General features: G+C 65.6%; 4 protein-coding genes across 6 annotated transcripts; all 4 read right to left on the bottom strand.

The window, feature by feature from the left end:
* Window positions 1-1,038: 1,038 nt before the first annotated feature.
* Window positions 1,039-12,927, bottom strand: IGSF9 (immunoglobulin superfamily member 9; the record flags this gene model as incomplete). The annotated part of the gene is made up of 20 exons (XM_082495893.1): window positions 1,039-1,300; window positions 1,471-1,616; window positions 1,909-3,291; window positions 3,669-3,714; window positions 3,933-4,103; window positions 4,559-4,643; window positions 4,842-5,092; window positions 5,225-5,400; window positions 5,494-5,617; window positions 5,778-5,928; window positions 6,218-6,334; window positions 6,471-6,611; window positions 6,694-6,836; window positions 7,033-7,178; window positions 7,361-7,502; window positions 7,682-7,799; window positions 8,036-8,187; window positions 8,325-8,477; window positions 12,435-12,626; window positions 12,876-12,927. 20 exons carry the CDS (start codon window positions 12,925-12,927, stop codon window positions 1,098-1,100), a joined length of 4,092 nt encoding a protein of 1,363 aa, XP_082352019.1. The 3' UTR covers window positions 1,039-1,097.
* A 2,495-nt stretch (window positions 12,928-15,422) lies between these two features.
* On the bottom strand, window positions 15,423-16,933 carry DUSP23 (dual specificity phosphatase 23). Of its 3 annotated transcripts, none has more exons than XM_082495908.1 (4): window positions 16,884-16,933; window positions 16,136-16,408; window positions 15,725-15,906; window positions 15,423-15,557 (listed from the first exon to the last, which is right to left on the bottom strand). In XM_082495908.1, the coding sequence occupies exons 2-4, from the start codon at window positions 16,403-16,405 to the stop codon at window positions 15,530-15,532; spliced, it is 480 nt and encodes a 159-aa protein (XP_082352034.1). In that variant the 5' UTR covers window positions 16,406-16,408; window positions 16,884-16,933; the 3' UTR covers window positions 15,423-15,529. The 3 variants fall into 3 exon arrangements, with proteins under 3 accessions (XP_082352034.1, XP_082352033.1, XP_082352035.1); XM_082495907.1 differs by having other exon boundaries at window positions 16,136-16,448; window positions 16,884-16,925; XM_082495909.1 differs by lacking the exon at window positions 16,884-16,933 and having other exon boundaries at window positions 15,725-15,837; window positions 16,136-16,593.
* A 1,008-nt stretch (window positions 16,934-17,941) lies between these two features.
* On the bottom strand, window positions 17,942-18,890 carry APCS (amyloid P component, serum; the record flags this gene model as incomplete). Its single annotated transcript, XM_082496105.1, has 2 exons — window positions 17,942-18,561; window positions 18,827-18,890. 2 exons carry the CDS (start codon window positions 18,888-18,890, stop codon window positions 17,942-17,944), a joined length of 684 nt encoding a protein of 227 aa, XP_082352231.1.
* A 1,714-nt stretch (window positions 18,891-20,604) lies between these two features.
* On the bottom strand, window positions 20,605-22,038 carry ACKR1 (atypical chemokine receptor 1 (Duffy blood group); the record flags this gene model as incomplete). Its single annotated transcript, XM_082496106.1, has 2 exons — window positions 20,605-21,528; window positions 22,018-22,038. 2 exons carry the CDS (start codon window positions 22,036-22,038, stop codon window positions 20,605-20,607), a joined length of 945 nt encoding a protein of 314 aa, XP_082352232.1.
* Window positions 22,039-24,219: the final 2,181 nt, after the last annotated feature.

Consider the following 24,219-nt stretch of genomic DNA (forward strand, 5'->3'; position numbering starts at 1 on the left):
GGGGGGGGGGGGGGGGTGACCGTGGGGACAGTCCGGAGCGCCCCGACGTGACCCGCGCCAGAGCCCACGGGCGACCCCCGGAACACCCCGCGGCGGGGGGTGACGTAGTGCGCTCTTGGCCCCGCCCCCGTGACGCGCTCCCGCGGTATGGCCATAAAAGGGAACGAGGCGAGCGAGCCCCGCCTCGCGCGGAGCCGCCGCCAGCGCCCGCCCCGCCCCCGCGGCGATGGGGGGGGGGGGCACCGGGAACGGGGGGAGACACTCCGGGGGGACACCAGGAGGGGACTGCGAACAGCCAGGGGAGGAAGAGAGACGAAAAGGGGGGGGGGGGGAGAGACGAAAAGGGGGGGGGGAAGAGAGACGAAAAGGGGGGGGGGAAGAGAGACGAAAAGGGGGGGGGGGAAGAGAGACGAAAAGGGGGGGGGGAAGAGAGACGAAAAGGGGGGGGGGAAGAGAGACGAAAAGGGGGGGGGGAAGAGAGACGAAAAGGGGGGGGGGAAGAGAGACGAAAAGGGGGGGGGGGGAAGAGAGACGAAAAGGGGGGGGGGGAAGAGAGACGAAAAGGGGGGGGGAAGAGAGACGAAAAGGGGGGGGGAAGAGAGACGAAAAGGGGGGGGGGAAGGGAGACGAAAAGGGGGGGGGGAGAGAGACGAAAAGGGGGGGGGGAAGAGAGACGAAAGGGGGGGGGGGAAGAGAGACGAAAAGGGGGGGGAAGAGAGACGAAAAGGGAGGGGAAGAGAGACGAAAAAGGGGGGGGAAGAGAGACGAAAAGGGGGGGGGAAGAGAGACGAAAAGGGGGGGGGGGAAGAGAGGCGAAAAGCGGGGGGGGGGGAAGAGAGATGCTGCAGGATTAGGAGGAGACGGGACGACACGGACGACAAAGGGAGCATGGGGAGGGCCCTGCAGGGAGGACCAGGAGGGGGTAGTTGGGGGTGGGGGGAAGTGCCAGGCCCCTGGGGGACCGGGGGACACGGGGTGGTGGGTGGTGGCACCCGTCCCCCTACCACACAGGAGCCGGCACTGCTCTCACGCCTCTTTATTCCACCCCAACGTCCTTTTCTCTCCACCCCGGGGGGGGAGCGGGGGGGGGGGGGTCCCTAGAGCAGCGTGGCCAGCTCGAAGCGCTCGGCACAGCCCCCGCGGGGACCCAGGCGCTGCCGCCGCTGCTGGGCCACCTCCCCACGGCGCCGGGACGCCGCCAGCTCCGGGCGAAGGGCCGTGCCGCGTTCTGGGGGGCCGCCTGCCGCCGCCAACGCCTCCGCCGACACCGAGCTCACCGGGGAGGAGCCGCCGCCGGGCTCTGCAGGGAGACAGGCACCGTCCGGCCCGGCTGCGTCACCCACCCGCAGGGCCACCCCCGGGTGTGCGGGTGCCAAAGGGCTCTGCCCCCCAATGGCATCGCCCCGGGAAAGGTGGGGGACAGCCCCGCAGGACCGCGACCGTCGGGGGGTGAGGGGGTGCCACACTCACTCTGCCGCTCCAGGTCACGCAAGGCGATGGTGGAGACGGGCCGTGCCGGGTCCCCGCTGCGGTAGAGCTGCAGCGCCTCGAGGATGTCCGACTCCAGGGCGAACTCTGCATCCCACTCATAGTTCTCGTCCACCGAGGTGTTCCTCCTGCAGGGACAGGCATCAGGACCGGCCCCACACGGGGCACCCCGAGAGACACGGGGACACGGGTGGGAAGCAGGCAGGGATGCTGCGGGAAGAGCTGGGGTGGGCCCCAGGGACAGGGATGGTGGGGACCCCACAGCAGGGTGTCCCCCGGGAGCAGCGGCCGGGGTGCCGCAGGGGCTGGGAGGCAGTAGGATAGCTCCTCGCCAGGACACCCCGGCCAAGCCCCACGGGACAGGCTGGGAGCTGCTCTGGCATGAGCCAGCTCGTCCCCGGCATCCTGCCTGTGGCTCACCTCTTCCCGGTGCTGCCGAGGGCTGGATCCATCCTCGCCCTGCCCTCCTCTGCCGCTGAACCTCCACTGTGCCAGCTGCCCCCATCCCCGGGGCGCGTGCCCAGGCAGTTGCCCGCCAGGGACGGTGCCAGCGAGGGGGGGCGCAGGAAGGAGGCGCTGCCCCGGCCGCTGCTCTGGCTGGTCAAACTGCCCCGTGGCAGCTTCTCCAGGGGGGCAGGATCTGACGTCCTGCCCAGTGTCCAGCTGGGCTCTGCGATGCCCAGGGGGGGCACGGGCTCAGTCCTGCTGCCGCCAGCGGGGAGGGGGCAAGCTGGCGGGGTGGGGGGCCGCAGGCTGGCCCTGGGGCTGGGGGAGCCGGGCCAGGCAGCGGTGCCGGGCAGCGAGGCCTTGGTGGGACCCACTGGCAGCCTGGGGGGCTTGAGGAGAGCGGCGGCTGGTGGGGAGGTGGCGTTGGCACATGTGTCAATGCAGTCCGGGCACAGTGTCTGCCCCATGCGCTGCGGGGAGCCCCCAGTCCCCAGCGGGGGAGGCGGTGGGCTGTCGGCGGGTTCTGGCTGGCCACCGGCATGGCTGGGCTCGGCCGGCTCCTCCGGGGGCGGCCAGTCGCCATCAACGCACATCTCCTTGAAGAAGGGCAGGCTCAGGTACTGGAGGATGCCACTCTGCGCCGGGGGTCCGGCCAGCGGCCGACTGCAGCCCAGGCTGGGGCTGGGGGAAGCCAGGGGGCCGAGGGGGGGTTGGGGGGAGGCTTCGAGGGGCAGCGAGTCCCACAGGGCGCTGGCAGTGCGCTGGCAGGGCCCGGCGCTGCCGGGGCTGTCGCGCAGCTCCTCCACGGTGCTGTAAGGCAGAGTGGCGGTGGAGGCCACGGGGCTGATGTTGATGATGCACAACGCTGCCGCCTCGTCCACGGGGCTGCTGCTGCCGTAGCCAAAGTAGCGGCCCTGGCGGTAGCTGGTGGCCTGGGCTCCCCGGTGGGACTGCCCCACAGGCCGGGGGCGCAGTGAGACCCCCTTGCGCCAGATGGGCTCCTCCTCCTTGGCGGGCAGCTTCAGGCAGGGCTTGGGCTGTGGCCCCAGGGCGTCCCGCTGAGGGTACGGCTCCGGCTCAGCGTAGGGCAGCACCCCAAAGCCGCTCTCCTGCGGCTGCGTGTCAGTCTCCACCACAAAGCGTCCGTCGGGGCCGCGGCAGATCCGTTCCAGGGGCACATGCTCCCCGACATGGCTCTCATACACGGTGTACTGGGAGCCGGCCCCGGCAATGCTGAGACCCAGGCTGGTGCCAGCCTTCTCGCCCCACAGCAGCGTCCGGCGCAGGCTCCGGTATGGAGATGGCTGTAGCTTCAGCTTCACGGTGCTGTCTGGGCTACCAGAGCCACGAGAATTGCTGTAAGGAAGAAGGGAGCTGCTGCAGCACCTGCTCCAGGCTAGTCTGGCTGCCCCCTGTGCCAGGACACCTTGTGCCAGGCACCCGGCAGCAGGGACCGAGACCCTGCACTGCTGCGGGCTTGACTGACCCGGTCCTGTGCTCTCTGATCCCTTCTGCAGCCAAAACCGCCCAGAGGGAGCACCCTGGGGAGCCCTACCCCCCAGCACACCCTCACCCTGGCACCCTGCTCCTCGTGCCCTGGCCAGCAGCGGTGGGGGGACGACTGCCCCCTGGCCTGTCCCTCTGCCCCCAGCCAGCGGCGAGCGAGTGATGGGGAGCGCAGCGCGACAGGGAGGGAGTGGGACAGAGAGGGAGCACAGCATGGTGTGACTTACTGTGGAGGCGGAAGCTTCTTGCTGGGGGAGAAGACGAGTGGTGGATCTGGAAGGTCATGAGAACACAAGGGGATCACACAGCAAGCAATGCCAAGTGATGATGAGGAGATGGCAGCGCCTGCTCAGCCCTACTACCGCCCCTGGTGAGCCCCCCAGCCCTGGGCTGGCCTGTCCCCTCCCCAGGCACCGGCTCCCACCCACAATGCTTCAAGCTCCCCGGGAGCCCCGGGACCCGTAACCTGCGCCTGGCCAGATGGCTCCTACCTTGCCTTCGCTTCTGCATGCGTGCGGCACGCCGGCGGTTCATGATGCAGGCGGCCATGGTGCTGAAGATGACAGCCACGCTGAGGAAGCAGATCCCCCCAATGACCCCGGCCAGCACCGGCTGCGGCAGGAGCTCTGGCAGCTGGGTGCGAGACGGATACACCTCCATGCCTGGGCCAGACAGGAGACACCATCAGAGGCTCAGTTACCCGTGGAGCGCGCCAGCACAGCCTCCCTCATGTCACCAGCACCACAGGGATAAAATGGCAAAGCCTCGGCTCTTGCCTCTCGGGGCTGCTCTGCCTTCGGGCAGACCCATGCCCTCAGTTGTGCCGGGTGCCAGGAGCAGGGATGCTCTGCGAAGAGCTCTCCTGCTAACCTGATCTGTGAGACCAAAGTCACACCAGATCTGCACGTGGAGACGGGTGCTCCTATGGCGTTAGTTAGCTTTGGGAGTCCTGCTCTGGGCGCTGCGTCCACTGGTCTAGCAGCAGGGATGCTTGGGGGTGGGGAGCTGCATAAAGGGCTTTCTGTTTGGGAAGGTCCTAGACCGCACCAGGCTCTTTACACCTCTGATTTCTGTCCCCAGGGCGGGAAGAGCAAGTGGGTGGCTGCCTAGGCCATACCTGCTGTGGAGACGTTCACCGTGTTGCTGGGATCGCTGATGTAGCTGCCAGCAAAGGCCACCAGTCGGAACTCATAGAAGGCGTCCTGGGGGAGCAAAGAGCCATTAGCCTCATTGGCACGGTGGCGAGCCAAGCCTCAGACCCCATTGTTGCAGAGCCAAGAAGCTCTGCGGCATCACCAGACGCTCTGGGTAGCAGCGACACAGGAGATCTGATGCCCTCCCCTGCTGTGTCCCCCCCCAGAGCTGCCCCACAGCCAGGGAGCACCTGGTAAGATTCCCACCTTGATGAGTCCTGGCACCAGGACCTGGGTCGTTGTGCTGGGGATGGAGCGGTCCAGCACCTCCCAGCCGCCCCTGTCCTGCCGCAGCTCCAGCGCATAGCCACTCAGCACCACCGAGAACTGCGCCGGGGGCTCCCACTGCAACAGGACCCCACGCACAGTCTCGTTGGCGGTCAGAGCCTGCGGCGGGGACAGGAAGACGCGCACGGTCATGGCCGGCGGCTCTGGAGGCACTGTGGTCACTGGGAAGCCTGGGGAGAAAGGGGATGCTGGTGTGGGAGCTGACGCGGGGGGACAGCAGGGCAGAAACAGGAGCATCCCACGTGTTTGAGGGCTCTGGGGGGACAAGGGCTGCTTTGGGGAACATGTGGGCCCCCTCTTACCCCTGGGCATGGAGGTGACGATCTGGCTGAAGGGGCCACTGCCCAGCTTGTTCTGGGCCAGGACGCTGAACTGGTAGCTCATGTCTGGCTGCAGATTCTCCACCAAGAGGTGCTGAGCCCCTACCGGCACCGAGAGTGACACCCAGTCATGATGGGCCCGGGGCAGGTGCTGCACCCTGAGGAGATGTGGGACCCATGAATCCAGAGCTGAGGGCCCCAGGTGGGGTGGAAGGGGTGTGGGACACCAGACCCTGCCCGCTAGGACTCACAGCGGTGTGTACCAGACGCTGAACCTCTGGAAATAACCCCCGTCAAAGCCCGGCTCCCAGGAGATGTTGGCTGCCAGCAGGAGCGGGAGCACGGAGACATTAGTGACAGCGTGAGGACTGGTACCTGGTGGGGGAAGCAGAGAGAAGACCTTATCAGACCGGGCAGCTCAGACAACGGCTGTGCAGTGGCATTTCCATCCCTTCCAGCACAGGGGGACTGGTGTTGGCCACCCCAGGGCAGCCCAGCACCCACGGCATCTGCCCAGCAGGGACCAACAACTCACCCAGCACGTGAACGGAGGTGGTGGTGCTGATGCTGGCCACCTGGTTGGTGGCCGTGCACTCCCAGACCCCGTGCTGCTCCTTGACGAGCGGACGGAAGATGAGGCTGCTGTTCCCATCCACCTGGGCGCTGCCCTTCCCAGTGCTGCCCACCTGCACGCCAAGGCACGGACACACTGATAGTGGGCAACCACCCAGGGCTGGGACAGCCAACATGATCCATCACCCTGGGGCTGGTTTAGGAACCACACGGCAGGATGTTGCCCTGGTTTCTTAGAGGGCAACACAAGCAAAAGTGCCCTGAGCCCCTTCTCCCGCAGGAAGCAGGAGAGATGTGACCATCATGGACACGGGGACTGCCCTACAGTGATGCCACAAGAGCCAAAAGCGGCATCCACCTCCCAGGAGGGCTCTGCTGGTTCCCCAGAGCGGTGGCTCCTACCTTCAGCCAGGTGATGGTTGGGGGAGGATCCCCGTGGGCAGCGCAGGGGATCACCAGCTCCCGGCCCACCTCCTGGAAGTATTCCTCCCTGGGGCGCACCGTGAAGGCTGGGGGATCCTGGAAGACAGGCACACATGGTGTTGGGCTTGGTGGCTGGCAGGATGGGGTGCAGACCTGCGGGCACGCAGCGCAGCCGGGCGGCAGCAGCGTGGGTGAGGTGCTCGGACAGCGCCGCCCACCTGCCCAGGCTCACCTTCAGCAGGACACGCGTGGGCTGGGACTCGCCAGCGGTGCCGTAGCTGTTGTATGGGGTACACGTGTACACTCCCAGCGCATCGTCGTTCCCCGTTGCGATGACAATGGAGCCATCCGGTCTCACGGACCAGCCAGGGAGCTGGGAGAGGGGTGCATGGGGTCAGCACGAGGGGCTCGGGGGGGGGGGGGTGGGAAGGCGGGGAGGGCACAAGCGGCGGTACCTTGTCCAGTTCCAGCGGGTGCCCGTCCCTCGTCCAGCTGACGGAGAGCAGCGGGGGGTTGGCTCTGGTGGGGCAGCGGATCACACCCTGCATCCCCTTGGGCAGGTGGGTCTCTGGGAGCATGGTGGTCACCTGCGCCGGATCTGTAGGGACAAACAGGGTGCTGGGGCCTGTGTGAGGGTGGCAGGGGGCTGGGGTCCCTGTGGCAGCTGAAGGGTGCCCCCTTCCCACCCACCATGGCCTGCAGGGACATCCCCCAGGCTGTCCCAGCAGGGCCCTTCCGTGAGCGGAGCCGGTGACAGCGCAGCCCGGGCTTGTAAGGGGCTGCGAGGCTCTTACACAACACTGTGACAAAGGCGGAGGCAGAAGGTGGCTTCCGCAGCCCGTTGCTGGGCATGCAGGTATATTTGCCAGCATCGTCCGGGGTCGTTCGCTGGAGCAAGAGACTCCCATCCACCAGGACGCGGACCCGAGCCTGGAGGCGGCTGCAAGGGAAGGGAAGGGCAGTGGTGAGCGGCACGGCTGGGACTGTCCTCGCTGCCCTGGGACGATCGAAATGCCCATCGCCCTCAGATCCAAGCTTCGCAGGGCCACAGCAGCCTCCTGGCCCCCGCACCGCCAGCAGGAGCCCGCAGCTACCTCGGTGCCATCCCCAACCCTGCTGTACCTGAGGTGGAAGACATTGCTGCTGCCCTGGAACCAGGTGTAGGTGAGGTTTCCCGGGTACGCCTCTGCCTGGCACGCCAGAAAGGCATCTTGAGAGACGTTGACGGTGACATTCTGGGGTGGCACCACGATGACGGGTGGCCCTGAAGCATGGGACAGAGGGGATGGTGAGGACAGGGAATGGCCCCAGCTGCTCCCCAAACCCATCATACCTGCACCTGCCCCAAAACCCAACCCCTGTGACGTGGCTCCCTCCATGCCCCACAGCAGTACCCAGTGGGGTGACCCACACAGACAGGGCTGGGAGAGCACCTGCCCTTACCCTGCACAAGCACACGGGTGGTGTGGGTGATGGTGCCCTCCTTGCTGGAAGCATGGCAGGTGTAGGTGCCTGCACTGGCGCGCTCCACGATGGCGATGCTCAGTGTCCCGTTCCTCACCTGCAATGGCACCGGGCACGTGGCACGGTCACCAAGGGACAGGACGCTCTCAGGGACATGGTGCTGTGGGCAGGGCCGGTGACAGGAGGTGGATGCCACCACAGCGGGGACAGGCACCTGCTCTCCAGCCAAGCAGAGTCGCATTGCTCCACACACCTGGCTGCTGCCCCATGAGACCCTGGACGAGGTGGGGGATGCATCACAGCAGGGGTTAACTGGTGGTTTGCCATCCTCACCTGCACTGTGTCCCCACTCTGGACAGTCAGATCGCTCCTCTTCCAGATGACAACAGGCTGGGGGTTGCCAACAGCTGTGCAGGTAAGGCTCAGTGTGTCCTGGTCCCGCACCTCCACGAACGGAGGGGGGGTCTCCAGGAAGGTGGGGGGTGCTGTAAAGACAAGTCCAGACCCTCACCCCCAGGTCTGGCTCAACTGGTCTTAGAAGACCAGTGGATCCAGTCCCAGCCCTGAGAGGCCCTGGCTGCTGCTGGGGAGCATGGCAGCCGAGGGTGGGATCAACCGGTACCATTGACAGTAAGGTGGATCCAGGTGCCGTTCTGGAAATCAGCGTCGGTGCTGTGCCGGTCAAGGAAGAGCACGCGGCACTCGTACCAGCCTTGGTCTTCAGCGCGCAGGAGGTCAATGCGCAGCGAGGCACCTTCCTCGATCCGTACACGACCTGCACACCCAGAAGCAGCCGTCACAGCCAGTGCTGCCAGCTCCGGGGTAGCCACATCCTGGGCCACCCACTTCCCCAGTGCGCCTGCCCACGCAGCGCTTGTCCCCGGCACGGGCTCAGCGGCTTCCCTGGGGAGTGGGGCCGACTGCCCCACTTGGCAGCGGTAAGGTCCGCCTGCGCGGCCAGGCCATGCTTGGGCTTCTTCTGCCTCGGCCAGCGCTGCAGGGGGCTGGGAACGACCGCGGGACAAAAGCTGGGGCAGCTGTGCTGCAGCAGAGGTTGGTCACACCGACATTTAGCACTGCGCGTCCCACTGCTGTTGGGGAAACGGGGGAGGACACGGCGGTGGGCTCTACAACCTGCCCCTGCATAGGGTGGCCTCGCAGGGACCCCCCCAGCCCCCGGCAAGGCGGGTCACTGTGCCCCGAGCATCGCTCCCAGCAGCTGGGCAAGAGAGCTGGTCCCACTGCCCCTTCTGCTCTCCCTCAAGCTGCCAGCAAAATCCCCCCCCCCCCCTCCGCACCGTTCCCCTTCGCCTTTCAGGGACTGTTCCCCCACAGCCTCGGCCACCCTTTCCCGGGGGCACCCCCCCAGCCCTCTCACCCTTAGGCACCTCAGCACTGTCCCCTCTCCCCATGGCATGGGGGGGTGTGTGTGTGTGTCAGGCCGAGCCCCTCGCCCACCCTGTGGCAACAAGCGCTACATACCCCTCGAGGGGCACGGCAGTGAGGGTCTCTGCCAGGCCGTGGGGACCTCCCCCCAAGCAGGCAGCATCCCCGCGCTGCACGGCCTCTTTGATGAGGAGGAGGATAAGGGCGCAAAGCGACAGCGAGCGCAGCTCTCTAATCCCCTGGGCTATTATCAGCGCCATAATCGGCTCAGGCGTGCAGCAGGCAATTGGCTCAGCCCCAGCCGGGGCGCACAGGCAGCGCACCCACTGCCCCAGCACCCCTGGGGCAACATGTCCCCGGCCCCGCTGCGGGCACCCGCGGCCCAGTGCTGCTCCAGGGTGGGGACGAGGACGAGGGTTTTGCCACAGGGCCATTGCCCGGGGCAGCATTGCTCATGGCACACTGCAGCAGGGCCAAGGCCACGGCGGCGACAGCACCGCGCGCGGCTCTTGGCAGGGGAGCCACCCATGATGCTTGTGTTCACATCCCAGAGCTCCTGGGACCAGCATCTTCCTGAAGCGTTTCCAACAAACCGAGTTTTGCCAACCCCCCCCCCACCCCACCCCCCCCCCCCCATCAGCTCTACCCGTGAGCTTGGTGTCACAGCTGGTCCCCATGTGCCACCCGAGCCCAGGCCAGGCACCATGCGGGTGCTACCGGCAGTGGGAGGTTGCGTTCCTGCCAGACGAGCCTGGTGAGGAGGAGGAGTGGTGGGACCCGGGCAGGCTGGTTTGGGCACAGAGGTTAGGCGGCTGAGGGACAGGATCACACACCGAGTGCCGGGGCCACGCAGACCTGTGCAAACCCAGCATGCAAACACATGCAAACCCTTCCCAACGGTGCCCGGAGCTTCTTCCAGCTGCTGCAGCCACCCACCACATCTCCCACCCCTCCTGCTTCTCCCCACAGCGCGCTCTAACAGCCCTGTCAGGAGATGCCAGGGACAGACGGACATATTCAGGTGCCCCTGGCAGCATCCCTCACTCGGAGCATGAAGCAACACCCCAGGCAAACCTCAGACATGAGGGGGGGGGGGGGCAGGAGCAGCCAGAGGGATGGGAGCCACAGCAAAAGACCCTTAAGACAAGGGGTCCTCCCAGCCCGTAGCCGTTCCCGTGCAGAGTCCCGGGATGCAGGGCAGCTCCAGGGAGCTCTGGGAAACCCCCATTCCTGCCCGCAGCTGCCAGCTCACAGGAGCAGCAGGCTCCTGAACAAAGGTCTCTTTAGAAGGGATCAGAGTGTCCTGGGGACAGCCCCCAGCCTCCCCCTAATCCCCTGTGCTGGCCCCAGCCCCCTCCTCCTCTTCCACCACCCTGCCGCTAACAAAACTGCTGCTGCCCTCCAGACCAGCATCCCCCAGTGCCTGGCAACCGTCATTCAGAGGGACACAAAGGGGGCAGCAGCCCCAACCGCCACGCTTGTCGCTGGGAATGGGGTGCCCGAGCAGGCGGCCAGGCCGGGGACCACCAGCCCCACTCCAGGCCAGCCAACGGCAACGGGACAGTGGCCCACGACACTGTGGGGGATAGTGGAACCTGTGGGAGAGCTGACCCCGTTCCCCCAAGTGACCCAAGGGCTCTCACAGAGGTGGCTGCAGTCACCCACGAGGGACGTGGGTGACAGCGGGGGCTCCCCGGCCCCTGGGTGACGCCTGATCTGCTCTGCCTGGGAAGGGCTGGAAGGGGAGGCTGCCCTCGCCCTTACCCTGCGGCCCCTTCCCTTCCCAGCCCCGAAGAGGATTGAAAACCATCCGCCCCGCTGCCATGGTGACCGCCGACAGCCCCCCTGCCCACCCACCTCGCCCTCATTACAGCCACCAGTCCCCTTCCCCCAGCACGTCTCCCCCAGCGCTGATCCCAAACCGTCCCTGGGGCCGCACTGGCAGCGGGGACAAGGGCAGAGCCGGGGGTGGCGCAGGCAGGAGCGGGCAGGGCACTGCCAGGCCCCTTCAGGGTAACCGGAGCTCCTGCAGCGGGAGGGCCCCATAACGCCAGGCTCAGGTAACAGGGGCCCAGCCCCAACCTCCGGGGAAAGCAGGTGCCTTGTCGTCACCAGAGGGTTTGTTGTCACCACCAGTCCCACAGAGCCAGCTCAGGGCTGGCCTCAAAGCAAAGGTGTTCCCTGGTGCAGGCTGGCAGCGGGCAGAGCTGAGGTGTGCCCCGAAATCGGTCTCCTTCACAGCCCGGGAAGAGGCAGCACCAGGAAAGGGGTTGGCTCACACCTCAGCCTGATGCATGCTTTTTTTTGGCAAGGGCCGGTTTTGGCAGCGGGTGCAGGTTCCCGACCAAGGCATGATCCAGCGCTCCAGCCCTCCCCATCCCGTCCCACGGGAAGATTTTGGTGCATGGATGGGCTCAGCCCAAAGCGCCGGCCAGCTCCCAGCCCTCCTCGTTCCGGGGATGCTCCCATCATCTTCACCTCCACGCTTGCAGGGATCCCTCAAGGTCTGCCACTGCTTCGCTTTAAATATCCCGTAAAGAGGAGAATATCCCCCTCCCACGCTGCAGACCTTCCCCAGCACAGCTTTGCTCCAAATCCCAACCAGCCCAGCACCGCCAATTAGCGGCTTCACCAAAATCCCCTCCCCAGGCTCAACCTTCAAGCGACCCACATGGGCTGAGGCAGTGGTGTGGCAGTACCCAGGGGTCCACAGCCCCCGGTGCAGAGCACCCTGCTGTCACCAGCCCCCGTCCGGTGCAGCAGACGGGACAGGAGAGCCAGGGCAGTGTGGCAGGCAGTGCCACAACACCACAGCCCGGGTGCGGGCAGGTGGGCATGCGGCTCTCCCTGTTCCCAAGCAGGTGGTGCTGGGGGAGGCCTCGGCAGCCAGAGGCCACAGTGACAGGAGTGACAGCCGGTGTGACAGGAGCCTCCCACCTGGCAAGCTTCTCCCACCCTCTGTCCCAGAGGGGATCCCTCCCGCAGCTGAGCTGGAGGAGAGGCTGCATCTCCCCTGCGAGCTGGGTATCCTCATCCCCTGTGCCTCCTACTCCGGCCATCCCTGGAGCTGCTGCACAAGGAGGGGACTCTGCCCTGCCATGGGGACCTCCCCAGCCCCACAACGTCCCCTCCTGCTGCCCAGGGCTGGAGGGAGAGCCCTGCATTTCCCCACTGCACCGGGAGCGTGATTAATGTGGTCTGACAGCACCAGCCCCCAGCTGGGGCCCAGCCAAGGAGACTGGGGACGTGGGACACCGGGGACAGCCTGGCCGGCCTTGTGTGCTGCCCCGGGCCGGTCCCGGTGGGCCCCCCAGCACCCCATAACCGTGCTGGCCACGGGACTTACCGATGTACTCCGGGTCCACCCGCGGCGAGTAGAGCCCGAACTTGATGAAGATGGGGAGGACGAAGCCGAAGCGGACCCACTCGATCACGTAGAGGGGGGGACGGGCCTCGTGGGCGTCCAGGAGGTCGCAGCCCAGCACCGTGCTCTCCCCGACTCGCCCCACCACGGCCCGGGACTCGCTCTGGCCGCTGCCTGCTGGGACCAAGGCGGGAGGGGGTCAGTCCCGCCGGTGCGACGGGACCCTGCCGCCCCCCCGTACCCCTCAGCCCGCCCCTTCCCGGCCCCGCGGCGGCGGCACCACGTGCGCTGTCCCGGCCGCCACCCCCATCTCGGGGGCACCGGATAGACCGGCCCCGCCGGCAGCGCGCCCGCTCCCGCCCCGGCCCCGGGCTCCCGCCCCGCCTCGGCCCCTCCGCCACGGGCGGGACGGCGGCCCCTTACCCTCAGCACCGGCGAGCAGGCTGAGGACGGCGGCGCGCAGCCACCACCGCATAGCCCAGGTCCCCCCTCAGGCGGCCCCGACGGGACAGACCGAGCGGCGGCTGGTCTCCGGGGGTCGGCGCGATGTCTCCGGGAGCCGGAGCCTCAGGGCCAGCGGACCGCCGGGCTCCGCCGGGCTGCCCACGGCGCACCGGCCCCGGGCAGGGGGCGTTGGCGGCTCTGCGTTCCCCCACTTCTCATGCCCGTCCCGCCGAGGCTCGGCTCCGCTCCACTCGCCGCTTCCCGCTCCGGCCACCGCCGCCGCCACCGGGCGGCCGCAAACAAACCCGCGGCGCCAGGAGGAGCCGCCCCCGGGCCCCGCCCCGCGCCGCCCGTTGCCACGGGGACAGCCAATCGGAAGAGCGGCGCCGGCGCCACGGAAGCAGCCAATGGCGAAGCGGGGCCGTGGGCTCCGCGAGGGCTTCTGGGAGTTGTAGTTCCGGCGGGAGGGCGAGGGGAGACGCGAGTGGGACCGGAGTGTGTGTGTGTGTGGGGGGGGGGGGGGGGCGCACGCGGGCGGCACACTGCCGCGGGGACGCTGCGCGAGACACCCGTGGGACATGGGCACAGGCCGTGTGCGTGACACAGGCGCGTAACACAGGTGTGTGACACAGGTGTGTGACGCCAGTGTGCGCGCAAGATGCCTGTCTGGGAGCATCGGCAACACATGGCACCCACCCAGGGCTGCCACAGGCCGCCGTGCCCTTCCCGCCCACACCACACCACATCAGACCGTGTCAAGCCGTGCCGCGCCACGCCGAGCTGTGCCATGGCAGTCGGACCCCATGATCTTAAAGGTCTTTTCCAACCTAAATGATTCTGTGATTCTATGACACCAGGCGCAGCCCCGTGGCCAGGTGGCAACGCACGTGTTGGCACACGGCACCCCCGCGACCACCGTCATGCCAGGGGTCCCCACCTGCCCTTCCGCACCCCGGCTGTCTCCTCTCTAATCCCATCCTAAATGCGTCCCTGGCGCAGGGACGGCCACCGGCGCAGTGTCCCCATCCCGCCAGGCTGAGCCGGAGCTGGGCTGCCCGCCAGGCTGGGGGCTCTGGGAGGTCTCCTGGGACAGGGGCAGAACAGGCAGGGGACATCCCCCACGTCCTGTTGCCACAAGAGAGCCCGGCATCGAGGGCTGAGCATGGCTATGCCAGACTGCATGCGCCGAGCCGGGCCCTGCTCCGCGGCACTGCCGAGTCTCAGGAGTGGCGCTGAGCGCTGGGTCGGGGCTGCTGGGGCCCCCCTTCCCTGGGGCAGGGGGGTCTTGTGGTCCCCCCTGTCAGCCCGGCCTGGCCCGGCCCCCTGAGCCTGGGAGACTATTAAGGACAGAGCTAAAGAAAGAGGAGTTAAAGTAAATAATTCTGCGGTTAAGCTGCTTTCCTGCATCTCACGGGCCCATGTGAGTCCTGTGGCTCCCACAGGCTTAGGCACTGTGGCTCGATGGTGCTGCCCCGTCCCCATCATCCCCGTCATCCCTGTCCCCGTCCCCCCTGTCCCCTCGTGTGGATCTGGGCTCCCCCAGCCATTCATGCCCCAGGCAAGGGGTGCAGGCAGTCGAGCACCCCCAAACAGCCCCATGTCGCTGTGTGGTGTCACAGCCCACACCGGAGCCACGGCATCGCTCATGGGACACAGGTGCTTCCTGCGGCTCCACTGGGGAAGGGCCATGGAGCACCTGGCAGAGCCGGGGGCTGTTTTCTATCCCCTGCTTTTTGGGGTGCTGTGCACCCCACAGTGGAGACATCCCCCCAGTCACCTCCTCTGTCCCTGCCCATCCCACCGCAGGCCCTGCTGGAGGAGCCAGGTCCAGGAGAGGGGACACCAGGGTGCTACGGCCGCACCAAGACAGTCAGTCACCCCCAGCCACGGCTCTGAGTGAGGCACAGCCACTTTGGCAGCAGTGCCCAGGGCAACCACCCTGGTGCTTCGTTCCCAAGGGAAGACGATGACGTTTTGGGGTTTCAGAACAACATTTTGGGGCTGTGGAGCTGCCTGTCGGAGGCAATGGCCCCACCAGCCTGGGGCACAGATGCAGCACTCGTGCCCAGTGAGCGCCAAGCGCTCCCGGCCATGTGCCACATGTCCGGGAATGGGGACGGTGACACTTCTTGCACTTAGGATTTAAATGCCACCAAGGTTAGGACCAGCTGAGAAGAGATTTCCAGGATTGGACTTTTGGACAGAGATGCCTAAATTCCGTCTAAGCTTCACTTTAAGCATCAACGTCCCGGGCCGGCCCCCGTGCGCTGACGTGGCTGCCACCCTCTGCATGGCGTCACCACTTTGGCGGGTGACCAGCTCGGGGGCCCGCCTGCCAGTGCCCGAAGCAGAGCCGCTCGCACTCCCCAAGGTCCGAGGCCAGGCAGAGACCCAAGAGCCAGGACCCCACAGCCTGGGGTGCCGCTGCCAACCAAGCCGGGTGGCGCAGTGGGGTCCCAGGGAACCCGGCAGAGCCGTGAGCGCGTGTGCTGCCCACCAATTCCCCACACACAGACCTGGAGAGAAGCGGCAGGAGAGTCCTTTAATGTGTGAGGGGACAGACAGCAGCGCTTGGGGGTGACTGTCCCCATTGAACCTGTCCAGCACACACTGCCCCCAGGAGTTGGTTGTGCTCACGCCTCTGCGTTGTCCTCTCCAGCGCTGCGGTGGGGCAGATACCATTGGCAAACTGGGCTTTGGGACCTGTAGCTCTTCTCCCGCTTGCTGTGCCCAGCATGCCACCAGCCATGGCCCCAGCGTGGCACAGGGAGCCCCTCCGGGGAAGTCAGTGACAGAGACAGGACTCTCCACTGCGGGGCAGTACCTACCAAACGCGCTGGCAGAACTGGATCACGGCTTGCTCCTGCTCCCGCGTCTCGATGGAGCCAGGCCGCAGCCGCCGGACCTCCCGGATGGCATCGTTGCCACTCATTTTCTGCGCCTTTGCAAGGTAGCAGGCCAGCATGGTGCCCGTCCGGCCGTGTCCCAGCATGCAGTGCACTGCCACGGCCTGGCCGGCAGTGCCGCACCGTCAGCTGGCACCGGCACGGAGGGATTGCAGGTGTCCCCGCTGCAGCCCACCTGCCTGCCCTGTGCTCCCCAGCATCACCCCTTGGTGTTACAGCCGTTGACCCCATGGTGTTACCCATCGGCGTAACCTCTCCCTGGCTGCCACCTCCTCCTCCCTGCAGTGCCACCCCCCGTGGTGTCACCCCGGTGTGGCGTGCCCCCCGCCGTACCTCGCCGCGGGCATTGGCCTCCTCCACCAGCTGCAGGAAGCTCTGGATCTGCTCGGGCGTTGGGGGGGTGAAGTCGGGCACACGGAGCCGGTGGAGCCGGATGGCAGGGCAGCAGCCGTGGTGGGGGGGTGCCCGCTCCGACAGCGACACCAGGTGCCGCACGCCCTGGGCCAGCAGGAACCGGTAGTGCCCTGGCTCCCGCGGCATGGCCATCCCCGCCAGCCGCCCCTCTGCTACCCACGAGAAGTTGGGGGGCTCAGACGCTCCCATCGCCTGCAGGGATCGGCACCACGGGGCTGTGCCACCACGTTCCCTGGGGACAGGGCTGCTCTGGGGACTCCGGCAGGCCAAACCCCTGGAAGACTGTTCAGGGCCCCCTGGCACCCCCCCATTCAGGCCCCCCAGACGACTGTGTCCAAGACAGTCTAGGGGTAAGGACCCCTAGCCAGCCCTGGCACCCCCCCCCCCCCCGTACAGGCCCCATGGCACTCCCAGCACCCCCCCCCCCCCGGTAGACCATGGCCAGGCCCCCCGGGACTCCCAGCCACGTCCCTGCGACCCCCAGTTCCGTCCCCCGAGATCCCCAGGCCCATCCCCGCGAACAGGCCCGCCCCTCCCCGGCAGCCCCGCACGGGCCGCAGCTCCGCGTAGGCCGCACTGCCCGGGCCAGGCCGGGCCGGGCCGGGCCCCCGCGCTCTGCCCCGAGCGAGGCCCCGCACCGGCCCGGCCTCCCCCCGCCCCACCGTACCGGGGAGGCCGCGCGGCTGCTGAGCGGAGTGGCCCCGGGCCCTGCAGGAAGCGGCGTCGCGGGCGGGCGGGGCTCGGCAGCCAGCGGCGGGGCTGCGCCGGCCGCGGGAACACGGGGCTGCACCGCGCGGGGTTCCGGGACTGTTCCCCCCCCCTCCCCGGGGGGCTCCAGGACACGGGGCTGCCCCTCCCGGCCTTGGCCGCCCCCTCAGTGCCCTGGGGCTGGTTGGGGTGTACGTCCCCCATTGCTGGGCAAAGGGGTGCCCCCTCTCCGTCTCCCCGCTCCTCCCTGGCCCCAGTGATCCCAGTGTCCCTGGGACAGGAGTGGGACCCCCTTCCCCCGCTTCGTCCCCCTTCCTCCTCTCCCACCGACCTGCGCATAATGAGTTTTCTGAGCCTGGATTAATTACCTGAGCCACGCCGAGCTTTGGTGGGCTTCAATGCGCACGGCAAAGACCATTGCAGCTTTTCAAACACATTTCTTCATTTATGTGAAGCTGGGTGGGTTTGGGGGGGGTTACACAGCAGGGAAGGGAGGGGGTCGCAGCCCCTGTGGCAATCACGGCTCGCCCAGTGCTTGCCGGCCACTGCGAGCGAGAGTGCAGGAGCACACCAGCCCCCCGTGTGGGGCCTCAGGGCTTCAGGTACACCTCTCCCACGGTCTTGTAGGGGAAGTTTCTCCAGCCGAAGATGGGGGCTTCATCAGGGCTGTTCTGTATGGCCGCCACCACCCCTGCGGTGGAGATCCCCGTGTCCCACATGTACACAGAGGACATTTCCCCCGCAAAGGACTGCCGGACATCAAAGCTGCCCCCGAAGGCATTCTGCTGCTGCTTCTGCCCCAGCGGGATGGCCGCCTCCGCCCCCACCGTGTAGCCCCTCTGCAGCCCCTTTCGGGGCCAGGACTTCCCATTGAACCATAAGCCCATGTCTGGTGCTCACTCGCCTCATGCACGCAGGTGGCACCTTCTTCTTGGGGGGTTGTGAAGGCGAAGGGGTGACAGGGACAGGGAGGGGAGACTGGGGGCTGAGGCCACCCCGTTTGGACGCTGCTGGCTCTCATGGCCCCAGCGCCTCCCGGAGCCGGGGTTTCACCACCACGTCGCCTTTCACCTCGTAGCTCAGGCTCTTCCAGGCCAGGACAGCGGGTGGGAGGCGCAGGGACTGGTAGGCAGCTCGCATCTTGTCTGGGGACAGCCCCATGTCCCACAGGTAGACGTCGGCCAGCTCGCCCAAGAAGGAGTTGTAGACGTCAAAGCCGCCCCCGAAGGCGTCCTGCTCCTGCCCCAGCAGGATAGACGCCTCCGCCCCCACCGTGTAGCCCCTCTGCAGCCCCTTGCGGGGCCAGGGCTTCCCGTTGAGCCAAAATTCAGCGATGCCGGTGCTGGACTCCCAGCTGGCGCAGACGTGCTCCCAATCCCCACGGCCCTCGGGGACGCGGAAGGTGACGAACTTGCCCCCCACGTAGAGCCGGTACTCGCTGGGCTTGGGCTTGAAAAGGAGGATCTCGTTGTCCTGCACCTTGGTGGCATAGGAGAAGAGGCTGTGGGGCCGGGTCAGGTCGGTGTAGGACCGCAGGCACAGGGTGAAGTTCTGCAGTGGCTGCTCGAGCTTTGCCCGCAGCACCACATAGGCATCGCTGGGGTCATTCCGGAAGACGAACACTTTTCGGTACAGGTCTGGGGGACAAGAGAGGGGACGCGGCGGGAGGTTGGGGTGTCCTGCAGCCCCCTCCAACTGCCTCTGAGCCTCTTCCTCTGTCTCCCCCGGGTGACTCTGCGTCCCTGACATCCCCTCTGCAGACCCCAGCCTTGCTCTGGCATCCCCCAGGCCCACTGACTGGGCTTTGGCTTAAAGCAGAGGGCTCCAAGTGCCGCTGCCATGTGTCCTCCCCCAGACCTGTCCTGCCTCGTGCCGGCTCCTGTCCCCCAGTGTCCCCCCTACCTTCCTGGGCCACGATCCCTGAGAGCCCAGCCAGGACAGCAATCCAGAGCTGCAGCTGGCCCATGGTCCCAGGCACTGCGGTTGGTGCTGGGAGAGGAGCTGCTTTGGCATGGGGCTGCCGCCTGCCAGGTTTATTGGCCAGAGGGTGGGAGGGAAGCCGCATCCCCCCAATCCTGTCCGCAGCAGCCTGCCATGCCCCGGAGGAGCAATTTCACGCCATGCCGCAAGACCTGGGGTCACCCGCCTGCACGGGGCTCCCCTTGGAGCTGTGCCCCGGGCGCGTGCCCACCCGGGCAGCGGGGGCACCTCGGCCGCGTGACTTCGCCTCGGTCCTCTCCTCTCACCCCCCCGGGCAACCCCCCTGTGGGAGAGACCCAGTTTGACCTCGGCTCATCCAAGAGGCACAGGGGAAGCTGTCCCCGGCTCCCTTGCCCTGACCCACGGCTCTTGGGCACGTCCCCGGGCTCTGCTCTCCTGGTCCTGACCAAAGGGATGGAGCCCAAAGCCAGAGCCCTGTGGGCACCAGGTGGCAGAATAAACTGCAGCAGAGCCAAGCGGCCAAAGGTCCGTTATCTTCAAGGGTGTCTGTGGTCTGGGCATCCTCTAGGGGCATCTGTGCATCCTCCTGCGAGCAGATGGGGCCAGAGCAGAGCGCTGTGCTCCCAGCCCGGGTGCAGCCTGGTTGGGCAGGAGGGTTTCATCTGCTCTGGGCACTGTAACAATGGTGCTGGGCTGGCTGCTGGGGAGGGGTCTGGGCTGGGGATGGCGGGGGCCAGGGCAACAGCAGGATGCTCTTGGCCACGGTGGTCGTCCCCTTTTTGGGGACGTTGTGGGCTCGTTCTCCACTGAGTCAGTCCCTCAGTTTACCAGGGATGAGCCCCCAGGTCCCGCAGGGTTTGCCTCAGACAAGGTTACTCCTTGTGTGCCACCATGCTGGACCCTGGACCCCACGGGTGGGCAGGTCCCGGGCACAGCCTCATGCCCCTCCATTGCCCCCCCTCCATCTCTCCATCCACACCCGTGTACCTCGTGACTGCACGCGGCCATCCCTCGTGGGAATGGAGGCGCGCGGCTCAGATGACTCCAGTGCTGGATGTAAATTACCTCGCTTCCTGGTAATAGACTGTAGAGCTTCATCATGAACTTTTTCTGGTAATTTGGAGGCACAAGGAGCACACGCCTCCCACTTCCCATTCCTTGGCCTGTGGGCACCTGGCCGGAGGTGGTGGATGTCACCCCCTGTGCCCCCCTGCCCCTCCCAGACCCTACCATTAACTGGGCTTGGCGAGCGGCTCTGACAGATGTATATATTGTGTATAATTCCCACTGGCTGATCTCGGATGCGACACTCGGGTTGTTGGGAGGGAGTGAAAAATCCTCCATCGTTTCGCATGGCCGCTGCCCTGTCTGCCTGCTGAAATCTCCCCGCGGAGCTGGGGGGGCTGGGGCCAAACCTCGGGGGTCCCCACAGGTGTGCAGGAGCCTGGGGCTGACACCTGCCGGGGTCTTGGGGAGATGCTTGAGGCACCCCGGGACTGTCTCTACTGAGCAAATCAGGGTGTCTGGCCCCAAACAGTGGGGCTGAGACTCCAAGGAAGGGGATGGAGGGAGGAGAGGCACCAAGCCTGGTGGCCACGTTGCCCTCCATTGGGTCCTGGGGTAGTGTTGCCTGTGGGGCAGGAGCTGTGGGGCTGGTGGTGGACACTGCGTGGAGCAGGGACGTTGCTGGAGGTCGGGGTGCCAGTGGCCAGCACGGGGCCCTCAGCTGCCGCAGGAGCTCAGTAACTGCCGTGGGCGCCTGCGCTGTGGCGGCAGAGCCGGGCAGCGAGCAGTGCCGCGGGCCCCAGGCAGCAGTGCAGCACCCCCAGCCCCTCGCTCAGCCCCAGCACGTAGTCAAAGTGCTCGAAGGTGCCACAGGTGGGCTGCAGCAGTCGGGCTTGCAAATCCATGGCCAGCCCCACGCCGTAAGGCACCCAGAGCCCAAAGAAGAGCCAGCTCACGACCATGCCTGGCTCCCAGCCCGCCCTCAGCCGCGGCATGGCCAGTGTGGCCACCAGCAGCACTGCCGGCAGGAGCAGGAAGAGGCAGAGGCAGAGGGCGAGGTGCAGCAGGTACACCGGGGAGCGGATGTCCACGCTCTGGCGGATGCAGGTCATCTCCGGGGCAGCCACCGTGCCGCTGGTGAGAGCTGCTGGTGTTGCCAGCAGAAGTGCCCCGGCCCAAACGGCCACGGCCAGCCGCCGGCTCCGGGAGTCCCAGCGGCACCAGGCAGTGCTGCAGGAGCCGCTGCCCACCAGCAGCCCCTGGGCAAAGAGGCTCCAGTGCCACAGCAGGTGGGTGACCCTGCACAGCCCTGTGCCCAGCCGCCAGCCCCACCCGATGCCCACCGCAACCGGTGGCAGAAGGGCAGCGAAGAGACTTGTCCCAGCTGCCAGCTGGGCCACCAGTGCTCGGCCCTGGGGCCAGCCCCAGGCGTGTGGCCGCTTGGCCAGTGCCACCAGCAGCACCCCAGTGCCCAGGCTGGCTGCAGCGCAGATGACGGCCAGGAAGGCAGGGGCCACACGCTGGAAGAGGTGACAGTACTGATTGTGGCAGGGTGCAGCATCGTAGTCCAGGAAGGTCATGTTGCTGTCATCGTAGGAGAGGTTGCCCAGGATGTCCAGCAGGTCCAGGGAGTTCTCGCTCTCCAGGACATTGCGGCTCTGTGAAGGAGACCAGTGGGCGTCAGACAGGGACGTGCCCAACCACCCACAGGTGCCCACATCCCATGGCATCGGCTGAGACATCCCCTCTGATGGGCCGCTGCTCCCCGTTGTGGAGCTGCTGCCCCGCTGGTGCCCGGGGGATTCACAGACAGCCCTGGTGCAGGTTGAGCAGTGCCATTTATCGGGGAGGGATACACTCCTGGTGCAGGTTGAGCAGTGCCATTTATCAGGGGAGGCCACCTGCAGCTGATACCTCAGAGGCGTGGAATTGCTCCAGGCTGCCCGGCCTGTGCATGAAAGCCCCAATTTTCTTACAGTCCCAAAGGAGGGTTGCAAACCCCACCCAGCCATCTGCCGGTGTTTGCCACCAGTGCCTACTGCGAGCTGTGGCACTGCTCCCCACCCATGTGCACCCATGTGGCCCCAAGCAGGATGGGAACCCCATGGGGAGAAGCCGCAGGCGAGGAGGAAGGGGGAGGCACTCACCACCGTGATGCAGTTGCCCATGATGTGGGTCCCAGTGAAAAGATGTGGTTTTGAGGATAGATTGCGTAGGAAAGCAGAGAGGGCCCAAGTGTGTGGGGCATTTGAAGGGGTTCCAGGAGGCAGTGAGGACCAGCATGACTTTTCTGCCCTGGCACCTTTGCTGTGGGAGCAGTGGCTGGACGTTTGCCTTTTTTGCTGCGGAGGCTGCCGAGAGTGAAAAATGGTAGTTTTGAGGATAGATTGTGTAAGGAAACAGAGAGGGCCAAAGTGTGTGGGGCATTTGAAGGGGTTCCAGGAGGCAGTGAGGACCAGCATGACTTTTCTGCCCTGGCACCTTTGCTGTGGGAGCAGTGGCTGGACGTTTGCCTTTTTTGCTCCTGAGGCTGCCAAGAGTGAAAAATGGTAGTTTTGAGGATAGATTGTGTAAGGAAACAGAGAGGGCCAAAGTGTGTGGGGCATTTGAAGGGGTTCCAGGAGGCAGTGAGGACCAGCGTGACTTTTCTGCCCTGGCACCTTTGCTGTGGGAGCAGTGGCTGGACGTTTGCCTTTTTTGCTGCGGAGGCTGCCGAGAGTGAAAAATGGTAGTTTTGAGGATAGATCGTGTAAGGAAAGAGAGAGGGCCAAAGTGTGTGGGGCATTTGAAGGGGTTCCAGGAGGCAGTGAGGACCAGCATGACTTTTCTGCCCTGGCACCTTTGCTGTGGGAGCAGTGGGTGGACGTTTGCCTTTTTTGCTGCGGAGGCTGCCGAGAGTGAAAAATGGTAGTTTTGAGGATAGATTGTGTAAGGAAAGAGAGAGGGCCAAAGTGTGTGGGGCATTTGAAGGGGTTCCAGGAGGCAGTGAGGACCAGCATGACTTTTCTGCCCTGGCACCTTTGCTGTGGGAGCAGTGGCTGGACGTTTGCCTTTTTTGCTGCGGAGGCTGCCGAGAGTGAAAAATGGTAGTTTTGAGGATAGATTGTGTAAGGAAACAGAGAGGGCCAAAGTGTGTGGGGCATTTGAAGGGGTTCCAGGAGGCAGTGAGGACCAGCATGACTTTTCTGCCCTGGCACCTTTGCTGTGGGAGCAGTGGCTGGACGTTTGCCTTTTTTGCTGCGGAGGCTGCCGAGAGGGAAAAATGGTAGTTTTGAGGATAGATTGTGTAAGGAAAGAGAGAGGGCCAAAGTGTGTGGGGCATTTGAAGGGGTTCCAGGAGGCAGTGAAGACCAGCATGACTTTTCTGCCCTGGCACCTTTGCTGTGGGAGCAGTGGCTGGACGTTTGCCTTTTTTGCTGCGGAGGCTGCCGAGAGTGAAAAATGGTAGTTTTGAGGATAGATTGTGTAAGGAAAGAGAGAGGGCCAAAGTGTGTGGGGCATTTGAAGGGGTTCCAGGAGGCAGTGAGGACCAGCATGACTTTTCTGCCCTGGCACCTTTGCTGTGGGAGCAGTGGCTGGACGTTTGCCTTTTTTGCTCCGGTGGCTGCCGAGAGTGAAAAATGGTAGTTTTGAGGATAGATTGTGTAAGGAAACAGAGAGGGCCAAAGTGTGTGGGGCATTTGAAGGGGTTCCAGGAGGCAGTGAGGACCAGCATGACTTTTCTGCCCTGGCACCTTTGCTGTGGGAGCAGTGGCTGGACGTTTGCCTTTTTTGCTGCGGAGGCTGCCGAGAGTGAAAAATGGTAGTTTTGAGGATAGATTGTGTAAGGAAACAGAGAGGGCCCAAGTGTGTGGGGCATTTGAAGGGGTTCCAGGAGGCAGTGAGGACCAGCATGACTTTTCTGCCCTGGCACCTTTGCTGTGGGAGCAGTGGCTGGACGTTTGCCTTTTTTGCTGCGGAGGCTGCCGAGAGTGAAAAATGGTAGTTTTGAGGATAGATTGTGTAAGGAAACAGAGAGGGCCAAAGTGTGTGGGGCATTTGAAGGGGTTCCAGGAGGCAGTGAGGACCAGCATGACTTTTCTGCCCTGGCACCTTTGCTGTGGGAGCAGTGGCTGGACGTTTGCCTTTTTTGCTGCGGAGGCTGCCGAGAGTGAAAAATGGTAGTTTTGAGGATAGATTGTGTAAGGAAACAGAGAGGGCCAAAGTGTGTGGGGCATTTGAAGAGGTTCCAGGAGGCAGTGAGGACCAGCATGACTTTTCTGCCCTGGCACCTTTGCTGTGGGAGCAGTGGCTGGACGTTTGCCTTTTTTGCTGCGGAGGCTGCCGAGAGTGAAAAATGGTAGTTTTGA

This window comes from Vanellus vanellus, assembly GCF_965231255.1.
Source record: "Vanellus vanellus genome assembly, chromosome: 27".
Classification (NCBI taxonomy): domain Eukaryota; kingdom Metazoa; phylum Chordata; class Aves; order Charadriiformes; family Charadriidae; genus Vanellus; species Vanellus vanellus.